Genomic DNA, 23696 nt, shown 5'->3' with positions numbered 1-23696 from the left:
CGATTTTCCCTTGTGAGTGCATCTTTTTAATAAATCATCTTGTTACTTGTTTGACATACTGCACCAATTGTGTCATTTTGTCTCTGCTCTGACACATCCAATGGCAACATTTGGGTGGTGTGGAGAGTCTTTGATTCCAGATTTGTGATCAATCTGTGGATGATGAACTGTTAAGGATTAGCCCAGCGGAGTTATGCCTTAAGGATTGATTGATGTGCTTTTTACCATCTGCACACTTGTGAGTGTACCATTTAAATAGACATCACTCCATCTGTTAAAACTTACTGCACCAAAGTTGTTGTTTTTTCTTTCAAAAAACCCCATTGTGGGAGATTTGGAGAATATTTCTTTCAGATTTGGGAAAAGTGTTACCTCATCTGGGATTTATGAAGTTACAGTGTCCTTTTGGTCATTAAGTTATGTATTATATTCCATCTTAAATTGTATGGTCTTTCTATATATGTGACTATAGATAGCGCTAAAGGTTACCGTGTTATTTTTCTCTCTCTTATGTATGTGAGCCAAAGACATATATGCATTTCTCTCAACTCCTCGTCTCTTCTATGGATAGCAGCCCCCGTTCCCAAATCAGGTAGGAGCCACTGCTGCATAATACCGAAAACTGCCTTGATTACATAATGATCTTCAACCGGGCCAGAGCAGGGCAGCTCTTCGCTCTCTACAGGTCTGTCCCTGAACACATGATGTCATGCCAAGGGGGCATGGCCACCAGCACCGGGAAGTAAAGAACTGGATGAAGCGGCTTCAGGATATTTCAGACACCCTATGGGGCAAATGTACGGTCCCGTGGGTCAGTGATGGTGATGCCCAAAGGGCCGTGCACTCTTGGCGACATCACCGCTCAAACCAAGTCACAATACTGGTCTTTATATATAATTATCTTCAAGTCAGAACAAAGTTGAGATATCATTAATTTCTCTGTGGAGAATTATTTTCTAACTACTTCCCAAATAAATACATTTAAATTGGTTTTCATTTATAAAATATGAACAAAATAAAATACTGTTTTAATGGCAGTAGTAGAGCAGGCATTCTTGAACTGTTCATCTATTGGGGAAGATGTATTACGCTTAGTAAAGTGGTGATAAAGTGGAAGGTGAAAATGCACCAACTAATCAACTCCTAACTGCCATTTTTCAAACACAGCTGATTGGCTGGTGTGAATAGAGGTGCTATCTTAAACATTGGATATAGATACAGTAGTGACGTTGTCCATAACAATCAGCTTCTTGTATAGCATAAATCTTTTATTGAACAGTAGAGAAAATGACAGAATATGACTGGCTGCTGGGGCCAACCTCTCCTGTTAATCTCCCAAAGGTTTGACACAACTCTGCTACATTTTCTTACATGTTCAGGAGCAATCCATAGTGGGAACTGCAGAAAATAGATGCCACATACTTATCAACTCCCTGTCAATGTCAGGGAGGCTCCCTGAAATAGTAGTAGTCTCCCTGACTCCCTGAAGAGCCTATCAATCTCCCTGCACATTGCACCCATTATGTAGCAATTATGTACTTAGAAAAAAAACAAACAAAGCTGGATATGTACATTCAAATGGAATCATCCCTGCACTGGTTATACAGAACACGGATTCCTACAGCTATTGTACATGCATTTTCAAATAAGACTTCTCAAGGCAACTTACATGGAAGCAAATATACATAATACATGAACAAGCCCAGAAAAGTATTGGTGTATTTCGGTAAACAAGTGGTTGTTGCTGTGCACCAATGCACCAATTCTTAGACGCAGAAGATCACTTCCATAGTCACACTACGCACATAGGTGTTGCTTTTACAATCTACCCGAAATCATTTTTCATAAGTAGGAATGTACAAGTTGACCCAACACGTTCCCTTACCTGTGAGAATGCGATGCCAAAAGCCACGCCGGCAATTATCCCCATGTTAGTTTCCATGAAGTTAGTGACCAGCTCATAGCAGCCCTGGAGAAACGAAAGACACATTGATTTAAGGCCCATACACACTAGACGATGTGTTCAGTGAACGATATTGCTGAACAATTTCCCTTGAACTTTCCAGTGTCCTGGACAACGATATTGTGCACACACACTGATCCATATAATGAATGATGAAAGCTCTAGTTAGAGTCTAGTAATATTCAGCCTTTTGTGAAGGACATAACCAAAATTGAGATGCATGTACAGATGACAGAAATCCTTGTTAATGACCCCTGGGATCGTGCATCATTTATTGCATATACAATGGCCAATATTTTTATTGCTATCCATCTGAAGGGCCAAAATGAAGGATAGTGTTCAAAATATCACCCAGTGTCTATGCACCTTTAGATTAATGTCAACTTTCTAATAAAACAGATTGTACAGACAGGAAATAGTCAAATAGCAACAGTTCACATTACCTATAAAAGTGTGTGCTGTAGAAGAGTTATATACTGTATAAGGAAATATTTCACAAAATGCATATGAAATATCCTGTAATACACTTTCACTGTATTGTACTGTACTGTACTGTATACTGTATGTTACAAGGCAGTACAGTTTGTTACACAGCCATCAGTATACAGTGCAGCATGGATAATGACAGTTGTTGAGTGCATATTAAGTGATAATGGCAGTCAGTCCCTCCCAACATTGGGGTCGATCCTATTAACCCCAACGTGTGCGGATGATTCGCCAAGTGCGAATCATCACGACACCGGGTGCACTTTACGGTGGGCCGAATTCGCTGAAAAGTGCTCGAACCTCCATAGGGATGCAAGCAATTTTCAGCGAATTCAGCCCGGCTTAATTCGGGTGCCGTTTTCACAATGAATGGCAACTCGCAGCCTTCTGGGCTAATAGTATCGTCCCCCTTGTATACATCGTCAGTCTCAGTAATATAGCAGTGGCCTTGCAGCAACAGACTGTATGTATGGGGGATCTGCCAATCTCTTGCACACTTGCTTCAAGGTACGCCAGTGACTGACATCTCAGCTGGGCGGGTACATTTAAATGCGCGGACAGTTGTGACGTCAGGCAAGACATATTGGGCAGATGATTGGTAATCGTCAGATAGGTCGGCAATCAAACTGTCAAATACAGGCTCCTGATTGGTTTAGAGTGATCTCAAAAGCTTACACAGTCAACAGCTTTTGAATTGTAGCACTTAGTATGCAAGTATTCTTATATATACAAGTACCACATATCACTGTTTGAGGACACATCTGTATGTGCTGCCATACTTACACCTGGATACTAGGTCTGCTCTGTAGAAATACTGGATAATAATAATAATTATTAAAAACTCAGTCAACACAGTACAAGGGTCACATCTGCTGTCTTGTCAACTGAACAAACACAGTAAGTGGTTTATGGTGTGTCACATCTGTTCCAAAGCACTCACCCGCTGATACACTTTAGTTGGAGCAATGGTCATGTTGCGCATGTCTGATGGGTTGCAGTCACTCATGTTGGAACAGCAGCTGGGGGGGATCCCATGTTCGGGGAAGTAAATGCTGCTGGTCCAGTTGGTATAGCTCTGAACTCCACAACAGTTCAGCTGCAAGGTAACAGGAAATGATCAATGACCTTGGCACAGTAACGTAAATGGGTCGCTCTTGGTGATGAGAGCACATTCAGCAGCGAGCAGACCCTTGATGCCACTTTTCAACTTTGCACTGTGCAGGCGACTGAACACGAATTATATTTATCAGGTTGCAGTGGTTCTATGCAAGACTTACATGCAATGTTTACAAACAGGAGTCACAAGTGCTCATTTATATGTTTACTTTCTGGTGTACTGACAAGTGCACAGTCACACTACTGTCCTGCATGTTTGGATGTGTGACAAGGATACACTCACAGTCACGGTTATTTACTTAACAGTTTGTACATGTTCATTATCATAGTAGCCCCAGTATAAGCTTTAGCATATACTATATTGTCACCACCTCTCTTCAATGAGATTTGCATGTCTTAAATACACCTTTTACAGTGGCAGAACTTGTGAGTGGTGCAAAAATATAATTTGGGACCCCTCATCTACCCCAATCCAGTAAATCCAATTTATAATGTGCAACTTGCCAGTGGGTGTCAGGGAGGGGCAGAGTGCGACAGGGAAAAACAGTGGGTGGCAGGAAGAGGGTAGCAGGGAAAGCAGTGGGTCCTTTAGTCCTCAGGGGCCCCTGGTGCACTGCACCTTCTGCACCAATGGTTGTTCCGCCTATGCCTTTATGGCTTATATAGTTCTGGCCAATGAAGGTTTAGAGTGACCAATCAAACGCCTTTTATCACTCAATGGCAACAAAATTATTAGCAACTGTGAAAAAAAACATTGGCGGTTTTATACAGAAAGTGAATGAAACAACTTTTATAGGGGTTATATGAATACAACTTTGACATCTGCATATTTACTGTATATCCACTGTAAGGAAGCGATGAAGCAAACATTTCCTTAAATAACATAATGGTTAGTATTCAATTGTTATATCGTGCCCTTTAAAGTGATGGGAAATCGTGATGGGAAATCGTGGGGCAATATTCAATTGATCTATATTTTTGCGCATATCATGCTCATTATGGTCAGGTTTAGCCAGGCATTCGCACATTCGCGCATGTATAGTGTAAAGCTTACACTTTTTTGAACATCATCAACTGCACGACTCCTCTCATCATTGCCATTGTAGTCCTGGATAGCTTCAGTGTACGTCCTAAGAAATGTGTCCTTTATCTAAATCAAAGAGAGATTGACATGTATTTCTGACAAGTGAGGCACAGTGAGAATCCCATAGATTGCTTTCTGCTAAGCATTACCTTTTATTCGGCCACATCCAGGATAGAATATTAGGACTTAGTATGCATTAAAAGCAGCATTTAATTAAACAAAATAAAAAAGTGGGCAAATGTGGCAAAGGATAACACAGAACAAGCATACATTGTACCCATGATCTAGTTTTCTGCTAGATGGAGAAACGCTGCACAGAGAATAAAGTGGCACGTTGTGAATCCAGTATAATCAGACACTGCCAGTTTGTCCTAATAACATTACTCTGTGGTTCTGTATTAAACTATGGAATAGGAGCAGACAGAGCAGCTTTGTAACATGACCCTTTGGCATCGTGAAACTGTGCCACAAATTATATGTTACCACAATCATGAGGACAGGGTCTAGAATTTGGACTTGGTTTCTGTAAGAATAATAAAATCAGACTGTGCACTAGCATATACTGTAGCAAGAACTTCACAGTATAAAACTAAGGGATCCTTTCAATGCCACCACTAATAAGCCATAAGCTGCAATGGTTTGTGTCTATATACAAGTCCTGCATTCCTACTTAACTACAGACAAATAACCTTTGGCCTAAAATAATTCTTCCCCACCTTCTCAAGTAGACCTGCCAACACAATCCATTTCCAGTGTATGATAATTTTCTACAGCTTTCCCATTGCTATAATGTTATATGCATTCTTCCACTGTGGATATGGGCCAATTATATCAGGGTTGCTTTAAACACTCTGGGCGGGATGTATCAACGCTTACCGTGGCGTTGACATCCCGTTTTCGCGTTGGTCCCTTGTTCGCTTCATGTATTAATAAAGTTTTCGTTTTCTATTGTTGAAAAAACTCCGCCGGGTTGAAGTATCGCGGAGTTTCCGGCGCGAAACATCCTCCCATTGGACAGCATTGTAGCTGAAGCGCTGTGTGATGTATTAACACTCGCAGCGCTCAGCTTCTCTTCTATATAATTCGCCTTATATTGCTGGCGAACTGCAGTTGTGACAGTTCAATTATTAAAGTATAATGTATTTTTACAGTGTGTTATTTACCTTATGAAAACAGGTTGTGCTGTGGGATGTATTTTACTTGTTGTATGGGAGGCAAGATTGGTTCTTTTTTGGAAGGTGTGAGGCACAGATCATCAGGGCTAGGCAAGAGGCAGTGTGCCTCACACCTCACTGCCTCTTGCCTAGCCCTGATGATCTGTGCCTCACACCTTCCAAAAAAGAAGCAATCTTGCCTCCCATACAACAAGTAAAATACATCCCACAGCACAACCTGTTTTCATAAGGTAAATAACACACTGTAAAAATACATTATACTTTAATAATTGAACTGTCACAACTGCAGTTCGTCAGCAAGTCAAGCTGAGCGCTGCGAGCCGGGGAAACCCAGCCAGCAGCAGGACGCATCTGCGCATGCGCACAAAAAAAACAAAAAACGAAAAGATTTCGGGAGAGGTCCACATTAGCGCGGACCAAAGATATGCATAAAATCATCGTAAATAACGCGAAAATCATCGCAAAACAATCGCGAAAAAAGCGCGAAAAAACGGAGTCCACTTCACTACAGAAAAGTGAATATTGATACATCCCGCCCTGTGGGCGGGATGTATCAATATTCACTTTTCTGTAGTGAAGTGGACTCCGTTTTTTCGCGCTTTTTTCGCGATTGTTTTGCGATGATTTTCGCGTTATTTACGATGATTTTATGCATATCTTTGGTCCGCGCTAATGTGGACCTCTCCCGAAATCTTTTCGTTTTTTTTTTTTTTTGTGCGCATGCGCAGATGCGTCCTGCTGCTGGCTGGGTTTCCCCGGCTCGCAGCGCTCAGCTTGACTTGCTGACGAACTGCAGTTGTGACAGTTCAATTATTAAAGTATAATGTATTTTTACAGTGTGTTATTTACCTTATGAAAACAGGTTGTGCTGTGGGATGTATTTTACTTGTTGTATGGGAGGCAAGATTGCTTCTTTTTTGGAAGGTGTGAGGCACAGATCATCAGGGCTAGGCAAGAGGCAGTGAGGTGTGAGGCACACTGCCTCTTGCCTAGCCCTGATGATCTGTGCCTCACACCTTCCAAAAAAGAACCAATCTTGCCTCCCATACAACAAGTAAAATACATCCCACAGCACAACCTGTTTTCATAAGGTAAATAACACACTGTAAAAATACATTATACTTTAATAATTGAACTGTCACAACTGCAGTTCGCCAGCAATATAAGGCGAATTATATAGAAGAGAAGCTGAGCGCTGCGAGTGTTAATACATCACACAGCGCTTCAGCTACAATGCTGTCCAATGGGAGGATGTTTCGCGCCGGAAACTCCGCGATACATCAACCCGGCGGAGTTTTTTCAACAATAGAAAACGAAAACTTTATTAATACATGAAGCGAACAAGGGACCAACGCGAAAACGGGATGTCAACGCCACGGTAAGCGTTGATACATCCCGCCCTCAGTGTTATGCAGCCACGTGGTTGCCGCCGCCTCCCCTCTCTTTCCCCGAGCTCCGGCGATACTCACTGTGCCGGCCCGCCTCCCTTCTAGGCAGCGTTGGGGACGTTGCGAGGCAACGCCCCAAGCTTCCTTCCTCCTCCCGGCTGTAGCCACTGACATCATCAATCAACATTGCGGGGGTTTTGAATAAATCCCAGCCAGACCAGCTGTATGACGCCGGTTATAGCGTTGTGCAGCCTGTCAGCATGTTCCTGGTCCCTGCTTAGTTCCAGCTCTGTTTCCTGTGGTACTACTACAGTGTCCCTTTGCCTGAGCCTGCCCTGCTTGATTTTTAGATAAGTCAGGGGTTATTCCCTGCAGTGTATTGTAATTATTACCATCCCTGCATTGTTGCAGTTGCCTGCACATAGGTCAGGCTTTACCTGTTAGGGGTAACTCCCTTCCTGTGCAGGTAACCAGGGTTATTTTTATTTGTACCACCTTTTGTGCATTGTTGCACCTGCTATTTTGGTTTGGGGTTTGTTCCCCGGGAACATCTGTGCATTGTTGCATTTGTGTCCTATAACCTCATTAGGGTTCTCTGAGTGCAGCACCTCTGTACCTGGTTATTGCGGAATTCTAAAGTCTCCTGTACGCAACTTTGTACCTTAAAAGTCCTGGCAGCACCGGACTGAGGCCGAACGTAATTTGTCCCACAAATGTGGCTGTTAGAGGTGAAGTCTTAGCCTGCAGGTGGCAAGCAGGACCCTTGTATTCTGCAATTGGGTATCCCGCACTCAGACTACCTTACACTCAGGTCATGTTAGTAAAATTCCTTAAGTGTTTACTGTAAACAGTTAGGCTTATGCAACCCTGTAGTGCGCAACATAAAAATAAAATCAGTTAACACCAGAATGTACGGGAATGTTTATATAGATAACACATAAACACATATATGTATACACTATAAATGAGCAATTTCTGTAATTTAACACTTTCACCTCCAACAATTGCCTGGAATTTAATACTAAGTGTAACAGTGTAAATATGTTCATGTTATGGGTTCATTTTGAAGCCTTTTATGCTCTTGTGAAACTGCTCAGTTCAGTCTCCTAAGGATGTACTAAAGGTGTAGAAAGTCTGCGGTATAAGGTTTGGCTTTGAATGCTGGGAAAAGATTGCACATCCAAATGTTAAAAATATAAATCTGACTGCAAAGTATGAGATTTGTAGTGGTTTCACAATTTTATAACAATGAAGAATTAGCAGAATTTACAACACAAAGTGGAGGCTACAATGTGGCTTGTAACATGCTTTGTTCTGCTAGTATCTGCAACATGCTCTAACCTCATACCTTATCAGATCAAATCAGAGGGTAGCCATGAAATGCACTGTAATGCACAAGGAGCATGTGCAAACTATGATACGAAAGATGGCCATAAGGGCGATTACTACTGACTTCAGCCTGCAAGCTGTACATAACTCACAGATTATTAGCCACTGATTTCACTTACCTCATGACGGAAAACAAATCCTGAGATTCCTGCAATAAGTTCTGCCAAGAACACCAAGGATAAGAACATGGCATACTGTAAAACACAAATACATTATTGTAAGCTGTGGGTGTTTGTTTAGTATGGCACTGTGACGAGACAGTTACATTAGACAACAAAGCATTGGGTCATTCCATGGTAACTCATGTCTCAAAGGCCCTTATTCTGATTGAGTCGGATGGCTCTGAATGCGGACGGACGGCCGATGGTTGGTGTTTGCGCATATGCAGAGGCGTACTGGCGCATGTGCGAACGCCTCACACATCTGAACACGGCGTGAGATCCTTGCAGAAAATGATCATACGGAACCATCCGAGCAGGGGGTGGAGAGGGGCGTGAAGGGCTGATTTTGCTCGTTACCATATGCGTATGCCCCGCTTTTCATGGGCGTTCCCATGAAAACACTGGACGTACGTATGGTAATCCGCCCATGACGAACATGTGGGGGGAAGAGATATGACATAGCCGGATGCCAGCTGCACGCCCATATCCCTGCTTTTGCACGGAGAAATGCCCGAGACCATGGTCTCGAGCACTCGGTGCTGCCTGACCACTCGGTCTAGCATTCGATGGTTGGTGACCATCGAATGATGGGGGAGGTTCCCACAGATGGAGGAGGTGTTCACATGAAAAATCCACTCGCGTCTCACCGCATTCAGACGTTGTGAGCGATCCGTACAGAAGGCGGGGCTAAGACCACTCGGTTCCTGTCCGAAAATACGCATCCGTCCGATTCAACTAGAATAAGGGCCAAAGTGACACAGCAAGTACCCATACGAATATCAACAGCAAGAGGAATTTACATGAAATTAATTTTATTTACTGAAAAAATAATACGACAGATCATGCTTTAAAGAAAATTCCACAAGACAAACATGTGTGAACATTTACCAGAAATCAGATATTAATGTGACTAAACTCAGTGGCAAGAACTAGAAATACATAACAACCACACCACCCTTTTTACGTGAACAGTGAAGTCTTTTTACAAAAATGAAAGTGCACGCTTTTGAAGTGTCTAACCCTTGTACCACAAATACATATATTTGGAATGTTGCTGTCATTTTGTCATTTTTTTCTAATGCTGGAAGCAGTTCATGCATGTGAATATCACACCAGCCCCCACACAATGTACTGACAAAAGTGCAGAAATGAATTGGTCTATCCATGCTGAAAGGAAGGAAGGAGGGCTCAGACTGTGCTGGCAGACTATAAAAAGATTCCTCCCGAAAGCTCCAGGACAAAATAGAATAAAAAAGGGAAAAAAACAGAGACTATATTGACATTCTAATCAAGAGCGTCGGAAACATTTGTCTTAAGGCAAAGTGTAACTATGTGATCCCCAGTACATAAAAACCCATCACAGGAACAGGATGAGGGGGTATCTCATGATAGGCTGATGGTTTGGACCTTATACAGGAAACTTGTGACTCTAATCTCATGATGGCAGAGAGCCGTAAAAGAGAGATACTGTAGGTGGTGTGTTATAAACAATCTCTGGATCATACGTCAACAATAATACGTTCAATATATTGGCTCCATGTGGTCGATCGGTGCAAAAAGTCAACATGGAGAAAAAGGACAACATGTAAAAAGGTGGACAGTGCCTAAGGTCAACAGGTACAAATGGTCGGCAGGTTCAAATGAAACACTTTTTGGAATTTTTTCTTATTTTTTCATATTCTACCATCCAAGTGGACCATTATTGGGAATAGTAAGCTATGTTGAGCAGGTGCCGGATGACGCTCTGACAGACAGTACACTGACATCGGAATACCTACTGTAAAATGCTCAACAGTCTGGATCCCAACTTACATGGGCTATTCTCCCTTGTGGAGGTCCATGACTCACATAGGGGGAGAACAGAACCTGTGGTGTGCGCAGTGAGCCCCCGAGCAGGCAACATAGCAAGCACAGCGTGTCTGCAAGGGACTTCTCTGCGCTCGTCCCCCTGTTGTTGTATCGGCGGTTGGGACTCCGATGTTGGTAAAATGACCACCAGAATCCAAATTAATAACCAAAAATGCTAAAATAATTTGACCCATTTTCATGTCTACCTTATCACTGTGAACCATGTGCATGTCGATCATATGGAGTTGATCTAGTGCTTGTCGCCCTTATAATCCACACCCTTAGAACCAATGCACTGCTATTTTGAGGATAGATCTTTCCTAGCTCATGTCACAGATGCTGGTTTTCAGTAAATACTAGGGGTTAACAGCTTAGATAAGTAGCTATTTTATCACTGCAAGAGGAGTCACGGTGCAAAGTAAAGGTACTAGGAGTTCAGTGCAGGGCAGCAGAAGACTTATGAGTGAAATGGGAGCCTCCTGCTGTGTGGGCAACTATGGCTAAAGCCAACTTCCGCACATGTTTTCTTTAGATATACTATATCTTCCACCTTGTGAGCACTTCAATGACAGGTCTGCAGTGTATCACCAGGGGTACAAGTACACCAAGTTGGGAACCACTGTTCTAGATGAATGAAAACTGATTAACCTGGTTATGCCTGGCTGTGAGAGCAGTATGTTGTAAACAGAGGTGGAATAAGCAAAGATGTTTTTACTGCAGCGATAGTCTCCTGTGGAATAAAAGTAATGAGGGAACTGATAGAACCAGTGGAAGGATAAGTGCAGCATTAAGATGAAGTGTTTTTAATATGTTCCAAATTGCTGAACACCGCTTAGAGTGTTTTCTGTGCAGTAATTGATAATTCTTTTCACAGCCAGCCTACAATAAGGACAGAAACCATTGTTTGAGGGTGATGTTAAAGTCAGTGTTATACTGTATAATAAATGAACACATTAGATAGGAAACTTTTATAAAGCTATATGATGTAGTATGTGATCTTGGATTTATGAGGGAACGCTGCATTTATTCATATTACAATATTGTACAAACATTTATCAAGAACCATAATACATAGATTTGTTAAGCATAATATTCCAACGTAATAAGAATATTTGTGCACGTTCTCGTTATTTGGGTGCTAAAACTACAGGGAGCTTAAAACAATAATTGAGCGCCTCCAGCAAGTGTCTCCCTGTTATTGTGATATGGATGTTGGCCTTAAGTACTGTCCCCACAATCATTGGTAAAACATGAAAACAATTAGGCTTGACATCTGCTTTAACATGTGTTTGTGAGGCAACTTCCCGAGTTACATTGTTTTGTTAATAAAGTTTTTTTTTCCAAACTCAGTTTCTGTTACATCTATTTTTTTTTCTATGGGTGGACGGTTATGTAATATTTTTTTCTATTTGTTGGCCTAAAGTAGACATGTGATTTTTCACTTCTTTATCTCAAACGTAATAGGGCTGTTGAAACAAAGCTTTGGCTGTCATTCAGTTAGTGATAAAAAAATGTATCATTGTTTCATGTGCACTAGTGATAAGAAGAAGATATCAACATGTTTCTTCTGTCCTTGCTCCATGGAAGAGTATCAAAATTGGAAATAAATAAATTATACAACTGCATAACAGAAAGTAAAAAATATATATATTACAGAGCTAAAAAAAAGTTCCTTACCAGCTTCAGCATCCATGGGCTACCACGACAAGTGGCAAAGCAGCCAAAGAGTCCGAAGACAATGATTGTAGTTCCAGTTCCGATGAGTACATAGGGAGCATTGGTGGAGTTTTCAGCAATGAGGGAAATATAAGTCCCTAATGTGAGCTTCCCCCACACACCGACAGCTAGAAGAATAACGCCAGTAATCTGTAAGACATTCAGATAATAGAGTCAATAAACCAGATAAACCCTTAAGAAAGAACAGCTATATTGACTAAGAACATTTTATAACAAAATATAATGTGTACTGCAGATAAAGATTCTCCACATAACTGCTCCGCTGCAGCAAACAAATCTGACCCAACAGAAGACTGAAAACTCTTTCTCTATTCCTAGACAATACAGACTGGATTCAGAGTTGTACGCAAATCCAGGTTTAGCGATTATTGCCTGCGCATCAGCCAAGATTGTCATGCAATGGTGGTTGTAAAGAAGATTTACTCACAAAGTGATGGACAGTCAGGGACCGTCTGGGAAAGCAACTGGAAGTGGAGGCAAAAATGCAGACATGTCATGGGGTGTGTATCAGCCTGCATCTGTGACCCCATACACAGTATCAATAACTCCAGCATCTCACTTTGGGTTAATCAGTAGTCTGATAATCGATTGATCTGCGAGTGATACTGACTCTTTGTATGCTGCCACTTGGACTTACAAATCTGTAAGTGGACGTCTCAATACATACTGTATTCACAGGCAGCTGCAAATCTGGACCATAATTCTGTATAGTAATCAGCAGTGGCTCCTACTTATTTTTGTAGGGGTACTGTGTCTATCCCTTACCTGAAGAGGAGATAGCCCTGGATCCCAGCACCTGTGCAATGGATTTGGCAGGTTCCGGGACCAGCTCATGTGCAAACCAATGGCTTCTATAGACTGCATCAGCTGCAGCCCAAACAAGATGGATTGGGCTGCGTAAAATACAGGGAATGGCTTCCTAAATGAGTTTTAAGCACAGCCCGCTCTGGCAGTCCCAAAGGGAGTTATCACCTCCCAGAGGAACTGCCTGTAGCGTCTGTGACTGACACGCAGCACTTCCAACAAGAAGTCAGTTCCAGTCATAGCAAAGCCAGTGCAGTCACAGTCTGCATCTGGCTTCACTGACACTGAGTGGGCTGCAACCCACAGGTAAAATCCACAACAGATAATAATGAAAGTGCAATTCAAAGACTGTATTGCTGGAATAGGGTAAATTGGGTGGTCCCCCTGGGCCCAGGAAATATTATGTGGCCAAATAAGGCAAACATTCTCCAGAAAAAAAGAAAATTTTACTCATACTGTATGTAGTTAGGGGCATTCACATGCCGTAACTAGACATTTTGGTGTCCTGTGCCAGAAAGGGAATTGGTGCCCCCTATTCTCAAAATAGGGACAGTGCACACACATTATGCCACACACTGTAATGCCCCTTACACATTATGCCACACAATGTAATCCACATTGTTATGCCTCTTACACATTATGATACACACCATAATGCCTATTGTACATTATGCCACAAACCATAATGCACAATATGCCAGACACCATAATGCCCATTACACATTGTGCCACACAGTATGGTACACATTATGCCCCAAATACTCCTACTTATACACTTATTGCCCCCATTAGTGCCCCTTACACAATGCCCTCAGTAGTGCCTCTTACACAATGCCCCCAGTACTGCTCAATGGGTTTTGCAGCCCGGCATCTGGCATCCACCTTTGTCGCCACTGCCGCAGCTGCTGAAGATGGAAGGGAAGAGTACTCAATGCCTCGGTCCTGTGTGGTGTGCGCTCAGCTCCTATGCTGCTGAGCAACTCCAGGGTGATGGATACTCTACTTCAAACATGCTGCTTGTTTGTGAGCCATCAAATCTCATTGTACAGCTGCCAATCACTAACTGTGGCTGCCATTCAGCGAGTTCTGATAGGCTTGAGTTATGTTTGAAATATCGTCGCCCTGGTGTGAGCCGCTCATCAACATAGGAGCTGAGAGCACACCACACAGGGCCTTGACAGTGGGGGCCGGGTGGGTGGTGCTGCCAGATGGTAAGGCACCACTGGGACACACCTAGTTATGGCCCTGTGCACATCTATTATATTCTCTAGTATAATATAAGTACATTATTTTCATATGGCTTACTGAGATTGTCTGAGTGAGAAATTACTGTAATATTATCTGGAAACTTCTTTTCTTCACTGCTTCATAATTACAGATCTAATGAAGCATACACAGTGCACCCATTAAGCAATAATGACTATCATAGAAACAGTGTTTGCTGTGGTGTGTGTCTATGTAAGTAAACTTCCTCGAATCACACGGGCTCACATACTTTTTGCCAGCAGGAAAAGGAGACAGTAACCAAACACAAATGGAAGAGAATATACTGTACTATCAATGATTCCTGGGAAGGATGTTCAGCACAGACCCCTCAGAACATAACATTAAAAAGAATTGAAAAATAGAAAAAACAGTCAACATCTAAAAAAATATTTACATCATACACAGTTCTAGGGTTATCACCCTCCGGACAGTCTGCTAATTAAGCCAGATGTCCGGAGTCCGGGTGGGTGGCGTTCCCATATACATTGTCCGGGAACAGAGCATGAAGGGAGAGTTGGGCAGCCGCGCCGCCGGCAGAGATAATAGCAGCTGGCGCAACAATGATAGAAGAGCAGGTTTGTGGCTAATTTAAATCTCACGCAGGTTCGCACAGCCAATAGGGAGTGGCGCGCGAGCTGGCATGAGATTCAAATATCGTAGACCTACTCTGACAGCGATACAGCCACCGTGGCGGGCTGCGCTTCCTTCAGTTCTCGACCCGGCTGCCTGCCTCACCACTCACCCTGCCTGCCGCACTGATCACCCTGCCTGGCTTCACCTCTCACTCCCCCTTTGGCAACGAGCATATAACCCCTGGCAGAGCATATAACCCCTGACATAGAGCATATAACCCCTGGGATAGAACATATAACCCCTGGCACCAACAATAAGGTAAAAGGAGGGCATTTGTGTGTTGCTCAAGTATCAGCAGCTGGCACAGGGTAGTCGCTCCCCTATATATTATACTGAAAAAAAAATAAAAAATGCCAGTGCTGGCTGAGAAAATACAAAAGGTTCAAAATTTTAATGATTTTAATAAAAAATAATAATGACTAATATAATAAAATAAACAATAATAGGTACTTGTTTCCTAGCACGGCGCCTGCAATTTTGATTGTATCCATCGGGTCCAAAAAAATTGCGTCGATCGCATTGCATGCAACCAAATCGCATGTGATGCAATCGACGCGATCGATACGATTTTTATATCGGAACCAATGTAAAATGGTCCCTGAGACCCGATTTTACATTGGGCCCAATGTTAAATACCCCCAGACCCCAATTTTCATTGTATACCCACGCTGATGGGTCAAATGCCCCCCCCATTGTTAATGCCACCCCACGATGAACGCCAACCCGAAGCTATTAGAGCAGGCAGTCCCAACCTCGGCTCAAGTTACTCTAACAGTCCAGTTTTAGTAATAGCCATGCTTGAGCACAGGTGATTTAATTAGTATCTCAGTTTTGTTGATTTAATGATTTAAACATCTGTGCTGAACCCTGGATATCTGGCTGTTCACTTTAATGGTCGGTATATATTACTGGACCATTGGCCAGTGTACCAGCGATATGCCTCTGAACAGCATCACCCTCAGACCTATAGCTTCGCTGTGCAACACATCGTGCTGTGTGTATGGCCAAACCACTGACCGCCCATACACCCGCACCAGGATCTGGTGAAGATTAACAGCTCAACTGGGTGTTCACATGTAAATGTACCTGCTAGTTGTGATGTTAGTCTCGATGGATTGGGCACACAGCCGGATCTGTCCAGAAATATATTTGCAGACCAATTGATCTGCAGATATATCATAGTGCCTAGGTGGGCCTTGAGGACAGAGGTTACAATGCCTGTATTAGAGCCTTTTATTACATTAATAGCCCAACTGAACACATCTACTTCATTTATCTGTAGTACATTTTATAAATACTTAAAAAATAAGCAAACCTTAAGTTTAAATTTTCGAACTATAAGAAGCCAATCGTTCATAATTAATTAGACACTGCTATTACACACTTCCTCTACGCTAAAGTCTTTCATGTTCCGCCTGTCTGGAAACTTCAATTAGGAAATTGCTCTATACTCCAAACTCTCATCTGGTTAGATGCACTAAGTGTATCACATCAGAAATGGAACTACTTTAGTAACATACCGAACACCTTGTATAACGTCAGAAAAGGTGCAGTGAAATATAAATGCTGGAGGGGCCGATATATTAGGGGAATGTTGGGACAAGTCTCCAAGTCTGTGTTGATATCGGGCCATGAGGGGAGGCAAGTTTCTATGGTGCTAGTAGGATTGACTGTTTCCGTTTTATGCAATGTTCATTATTATGGGATGCGGTAATTTGGTCTACAGCATGATGTTAGACAGTCATTAGGTCGACACCATTAGGTCGACATGGGAAAAGGTCGACATGTGACTAGGTCGACATAGGGAAAGGTTGACATGGTTCTAGATTGAAAAGTCATTAGTTCGACAGGTCATTGATTCGACAGTGTCTAAGCCTACAGTCAAAAGGTCGACATGGGGTTTTTCACTGTTTTTTGTTGACCTTTTGACTGTCGACCTAGACATTGTCGAACTAACGACCTGTCGAACTAACAACCTGTCGAACTAATGACCTTTCAACCTAGAACCATGTTGACCTTTTCCCATGTCGACCTAGACCCATGTTGACATTTCCCATGTCGATCTAATGACTGTCGACCATCATGCTGTAGACCAAATGATCCCAACCCATTATTATGTTCAGGTATGCAACAGTAGCCAAGCATTGCCAATTTTCCATCTCCTGCGTAGAGGATCGCACATTTTACTGACTGTTAGTAATGTTAGCATTACTGCGTATTAGGTTTGATTCCCACCATGGTATTAACTGTGCAGAGTTTGTATTCTCCCCATTCTTGTGTGGGTTCCCTCCACTGGGGCAGGGACTGATGTGAATGTTTAACTATGCTCTGTAAAGCGCTGCAGATTATGTGTGCACTATATACAAAACTCATAATAAAGAAATAATAAATAAACAAACATGCCAGCTTACAAACACACAGGACAGAGGAGCAGATGTATTAAGCCTGGCGATGCGATAAAGTAGAAATAAAGCGGAAGGTGAAAACGCACCAGCCAATCAGCTGTGTTTGAAAAATGACAAGAGTTGATTAGTTGGTGCATTATCACCTTCCACTTTATCACTTCACCAGGCTTAATACAGAAACTGGTAAATGTACAGCCATCACAAGAGATGGAATATACTTTATTACATAATACTACACTACAAATATGAAAATTGATTACTAAGCGGCTTATATGTAAAATTCCAGAACTCTTGCACAGAAAAGCCAGAAAGGCTTCAGGAGAAACATCAAGAATTCTCTTGTGGTCATGGGGACACCTCCAAAGACACAAGAGGAAACTAGGCAAAAGATTGTATAACACAGACAAAATATGTAGACGTTATTCTATTTCAAGCCACAAATGTAATGTGGTCCACAATTTGGCTCCGTCAGTAGGAAATCTAGCCTTCCAACCACCCACCAAATAGCCAAATAGGCCTGGCTCAGGAACAACAGGCCAAGACGCGCGCTGATGTGTGTATCACTTTCCCTTTAGGAAAATACTGATCCGCTTATAACTAAAAAGGGTTTCTATGACCAAACTGAAGAGTATTTAATACTTACAAATAATCACATGTATTAACAAGAAACATACAGTATTGTTAATGGAAAAAAATAATAAATCAAAATATACTCCCCAGCACTAATACTCCGATTCATATAGATCTCCCAATTTTAAAAACATATAGAAAGGAAAAGAGTGCTGCATGTATGCAGTACGGACTTTTACATCATCAGCTACATATTTTGTGCTCTTCCGCAATTCAAGCCAAAAAGGGCCTGATTCAGAGGTGAGCGCCATGTTATTGTCAGATGGAGATGAGCGATTATTTGCCCCTGCCAATGTGTCTCTCTATTGCTCTTACAGAGAATTTTTTCACAAAGGGAGTGACAAGTAATTAAAATAATAATTATATTATGTTATTTATATACCGCTTTTCACCAGAAGCACTCAAAGTTGCTTTAGAGACATCAAAAATACATTGTAAAAAAGCATTAGCTATACAGAAAGCAGAAAGCCACACATAACTAACTACAACAACAGTCTAGTGAGCCCAATAGGCATTACGCCACGATGGTGCAGAGATTTTGGGTAATAACTTTCATGGGTTACCCACACAAGGGGGGTTATTTTGGTTCACTCTTTCTGACAAATTCCTTCTAAGATGGACAAAACCATGTGCACTGCAGGTGGGGCAGATGTTACTTATGCAGAGAGAGTTAGATTTGGGTGTGTTTTTTTCTTCAAAGTGAAATCTACATAACAGTGTAAAAATAAAGCACTCCGTATTTACCCTGCACAGAAACAAAAGAACTCACCCAAATCTAATTCTCTCTGCACATTTTACATCTGCCCCACCTGCAGTGCACATGGTTTTGTCCATCTAAGAAGGAATTTGTCAGAAAGAGTGAACCAAAATAACCCCCAAGGTACCAGGGCCCTTATTCTGATTCGAGCGGTACGGCCCGCGTGCGGCCGTACCGCCGATGTTTTCCGTCTGCACATGCGCAGAGGTCAATCTGCGCATGTGCAGGCGAATTCGCCGCACATAACGTTACTACGCCGCAAAGGGGGCGTATAGGGGAGTGAGGGGCTTCATGCCCTCATTTCCCTATGTATACGCCCCGCGTTTCATGGGCGTTCCCATGCAAACGCGGGGCGTACGCATGCTAATGAGGGCATGACGCAACTCATGGGGGCGGAAAGCTGACGTCGCCGGATGTCAGCTTTCAGCCCCCATACAAGCTACCACACGGACGATTGTCCGTGTGGTCTCAGCTTGCGGGAGCTGCCGGGGCGTGCGGACCTGCCTTCGATGGTCGACGACCATCGAATGCAGGGGGCAGCTCCCACCATGGTGGAGGCGTACGCCTCCACCATTTTTATGCGGATCGCCAGCCGTCCGTGTACGGACGGCCGTGGCGATCCGTAGGGTGGGCGGGGATTGGTTTGTGCGGCCGGAGCCCCGTGTGCGGCTCTGGCCGCACCAACCAGAATAAGGGCCCAGGTGAGGCAGCAATCTTGGATGCACCACGTAGGATTATTCTGGGCGAAATAGGTCTAGAAGAGATGAAAACAAAATGGATGGCTGCAGCATCCTAGGTCTAGGAGTAGGATTCCAACATAAACATCGGCTGATTTATTTTTCTACCCAAACCGAGCATATCTGGTGAGGCATACAAGCCATATAAGGACCCAAGGAATATATGGCAAAACTGGCATGTGTGCATTAGTATTCTATACTCTGTATGACTAGATCCATATGAAGTACACCTCACCGACAGAGGAATCTGCATACAGACATAGCATACAGTGGGGCGGATTTACATGCTAACAAAATATGGTAGAAACAGTGAACAAATATTTCCAAGATTTCCCTTTCCACTTCCCTGCAGTCTCAGGCTCATGAATTGGGGGTTTTTGGACATACAATGTACACACAATCGGTTGCACAATGCAGCTGCTGCATACGACCGGTCAGCTCACAATCGATTGTATGCACCTAAACGGCCTGAACACTGGCACTCCAATGACGCTGATTGCTTGTGCTTAAAAGCACATGAAATCTGCTGCCAATCATGACTGATCAGAGGTGCAGCAAGTCTGATTAGAACACCAACCATTCGACCTGCAGGACCACGTGTTGCAGGATTGTGTGCACATGATGTGCATACAATCTGTCACTGTGACACTGACATTTTGACTACTGTCTTTTTTAACGACATAATTTCTATGTAGTGTTGTATGACAGACCTTGGAAGGAATTCGTATGATCTACAAACATAACAAGGCCAGTAAATTATGTGTACTGAGCAGCATTGTACTGCCAGTTTGTCAAATATTCTATTTTATATCAGTAGTACTAAAAAAAGGGGGGTTACAAAAGAATGTTTCCATCAGGCGTCAAAGTCATATAACTGTCTGAATGGCTCATGAAGTGTATATGATAACCCAGCAGTAGAAGGACATGCCTGTACACTGTAGTGACACTACGGTTTATCAGATATGTCAGCGCAGGCTGATTTCCTGATACATGTTTATTTAGGAAGTATGCTCGCCAGCTTATCAATTCAATTGTTGCATAGCAATTGTGTCCTGATAACAGTGTCTTCTAAACAGAAGCATTTTTTTCTGGGAGATAACATATGCAGAGCATGTAGAAAGACACAAAGTAACAAGGGTTCATTTCCATAGTGCTGGCATCATGTTAATGATATAATGTATGTTTATCGGTATATAAGGTTATGAGCATGCATATGCTATAACAGTACATGTACAGGACTAACCTCTTCTTTCTATGTATATTTTACTCTATGATGTGTAATAATTTAACTCAACTTATGAGTAAGTGCGGCCGTATAGCATCCTTGAAAAAGGGGGACTGTCCTGCTTAAAACGGGTCAGTTGGGAGTAGTGTGGCCAATCCCGGGATCGGGATCGGCGGGATCCCGGGATTTGGCCTAAAAAAGTCCGGGATTTCAATCCCGGGATTGGAGAATCCAATCCCGGGATTTCGGGATTAGACTGCGCATGCGCAGTCTAATGCCAGGCAGCGTCTGAGCACTATCTCAGACGCTGCCCGGCTGTTCCCGTAGCCTGACCCAGCGTGCGGCCTGCGTAGCGTGACAGTAGAGGTCACGCTGCGCAGGCCACACGTCACCAGTGACCGCCGGCCTGCCTCCGCCTGCCCGCCTCCCGACAGCACGCCGGCCTGACTCCGCCCGCCTCCGCCTGCCAGCCTCGTCTCCGCCGCCCGCCTGCCGTCTTCTATGGAGGTGCACTTGCCGGGAGGCACCGTGCACCTCCAAACCCACTCCCGGCCGCCCGCCCGCACCCTAATGTAAGTAGATGTGCGGGTCGGCCGGGGTGGGTACTATGCTAAAAATGGGGGTTTTTTTGCTGGGGATGCCAATCCCGGGATCCCGGGAATCCCGGGATTGAGCGTTTTTCAATCCCGGATCCCGGGATTGAAAAAATGCCCCGGGATTGGCATCCCCAGTTGGGAGGTATGGTAATATATGGCAGTCACTGATGCTTTATGTATTATATGGCAGTCACTGATACTTTATGTATTACATGGCAGTCACTGATACTTTCAGGGCTGCCGACAGGGGGGTGCCATGGGTACAGCTGTCCCGGGCCCCGGCCTCTGGAGGGGCCCGCGCAGCTGCCCACAGTGGCACGGCTCCACCCCCGCGCACAATACACAGTGCAGCCTGCAGAGCGCCGGGCCTAGGATACAGAGGGGCTCGGTGCTTTGCAGGCTGCACTGTGCAGTGAGTGCTCCGGAGGGAGAAGATGCTGCGCCGACGCTGGTAAGTAATAGTAATTGGGGGGAGGGGGCGGGGTGCCGGCACGCGAGGGGGGGAGCCGGCATGCGGGAGGGGGGTGCCGGCCCTGGATACTTTATGTATTATATGACAGTTGCTGATACTTTATGTATTATATGGCAGTCACTGATACTTTATGTATTATATGGCGGTCACTGATGCTCTCTGTATTATATGGCAGTCACTGATTCTTTATGTATTATATGGCAGTCACTGGTGCTTTATGTATTATATGGCAGTCACTGATGCTCTCTGTATTATATGGCAGTCACTGATGCTCTCTGTATTATATAGCAGTCACTGATGCTCTCTGTATTATATGGCAGTCACTGATGCTCTCTGTATTATATAGCAGTCACTGATGCTCTCTGTATTATATGGCAGCCACTGATACTCTCTGTATTATATGGCAGCCACTGATACTCTCTGTATTATATAGCAGTCACTGATGCTCTCTGTATTATATGGCAGTCACTGATGCTCTCTGTATTATATGGCAGTCACTGATGCTCTCTGTATTATATGGCAGTCACTGATGCTCTCTGTATTATATGGCAGTCACTGATGCTCTCTGTATTATATAGCAGTCACTGATGCTCTCTGTATTATATAGCAGTCACTGATGCTCTCTGTATTATATGGCAGCCACTGATGCTCTCTGTATTATATGGCAGTCACTGATGCTCTCTGTATTATATGGCAGTCACTGATGCTCTCTGTATTATATGGCAGCCACTGATGCTCTCTGTATTATATGGCAGTCACTGATGCTCTCTGTATTATATGGCAGTCACTGATGCTGTATGTATTATATGGCAATCACTGGTGCTTTATGTATTATATGGCAGTCACCGGTGCTGCATGTATTACTTGGCAGTCACTGATGCTGCATGTATTATATGGCAGTCACTGATGCTGTATGTATTATATGGCAGTCACTGATACTTTATATATTAAATAGTGGTCACTTATGCTCTATGCGTTATATGGGGGTCACTGATGATCTATGCATACTATTACATGGTGAGCACTGTAATACTCTGTTGTGGGTTAGGAATTGTAGACCATGATACTTAAAAATGTTTGAATCTTGAGTCTGCATGCATTAAGTAAAGACAGCCCAAGCCATATAACAAAGGCAGCAGGTGCTAGCATCTTAATGTAATGGGAATTAATGAGGGTTTTGACTTCACTGTACAAATATTTCAGTCTTCATAATGTTGAAATACTATATACGAGAACGAGGTGGGTGTGGCTGAACTGAGGTTTTCCCTAGGTGACAGGAAGCCTAGCTTCAACCCTACAGCAGGCTAGCCTGTTATAGCTACTTTACAGACAGGTAGACCCTGGCCACATGACCTGCAATAAATATAGGCAAGTAGCTGTACCTATTTTTGCATTGTACCGGCATCCTATAGAAAAAAGCTATAGAAAATCATAATTAGCATAGATGTCAAGGGAAGCACATTCAGAAGAAAAGACAATAATGTACAAAATATTGGAAAACCACAGATAATTATTAATCAGAATAATCACTGCTTCCAGCGCCTTGTGTCTTGGCATCAAGTGCATCATTAGCAATGTGATCTTGGTTTACCAGCTAATACATTTTCATACTGCTTGCAATGATGCCAGAAAAAGGGTCAATATTTTTGAAAACTCATGAGTAAGATCCATCAAACCACAGGCAAATGAATCAGATAATAAGTGCTTAGAACCATGCAGAGCAACATAAACAGTAACTCAGTCGTGGAAATCTAAAAGTTAATCAAACCGTGGCAATTGTTCTTATAATTCACAATTTTCAGAAATAATATGAAAATTTTGGCA

At 43.1% G+C, this 23696-nt stretch overlaps 1 protein-coding gene across 1 annotated transcript in view; it reads right to left on the bottom strand.

Annotated features, from left to right (window-relative positions):
- TSPAN7 (tetraspanin 7) overlaps positions 1-23696 on the bottom strand; it is a 98572-nt gene that overhangs the window by 13190 nt on the left and 61686 nt on the right. The window contains exons 2-6 of the mRNA XM_083172614.1: positions 12288-12476; positions 8721-8795; positions 4620-4715; positions 3390-3545; positions 1886-1969 (exon numbers count right to left, since the gene is read on the bottom strand). Of these exons, the coding sequence (XP_083028740.1) occupies positions 1886-1969; positions 3390-3545; positions 4620-4715; positions 8721-8795; positions 12288-12476 (600 nt within the window). The remainder of the gene's footprint in view (positions 1-1885; positions 1970-3389; positions 3546-4619; positions 4716-8720; positions 8796-12287; positions 12477-23696) is intronic.

Source organism: Crinia signifera, chromosome 2, assembly GCF_055691185.1.
Source record: "Crinia signifera chromosome 2, ASM5569118v1, whole genome shotgun sequence".
NCBI lineage: Eukaryota > Metazoa > Chordata > Amphibia > Anura > Myobatrachidae > Crinia > Crinia signifera.
The sequence above is the reverse complement of the archived record's forward strand: the minus strand, read 5'-3'. Positions and strand labels throughout refer to the sequence as shown.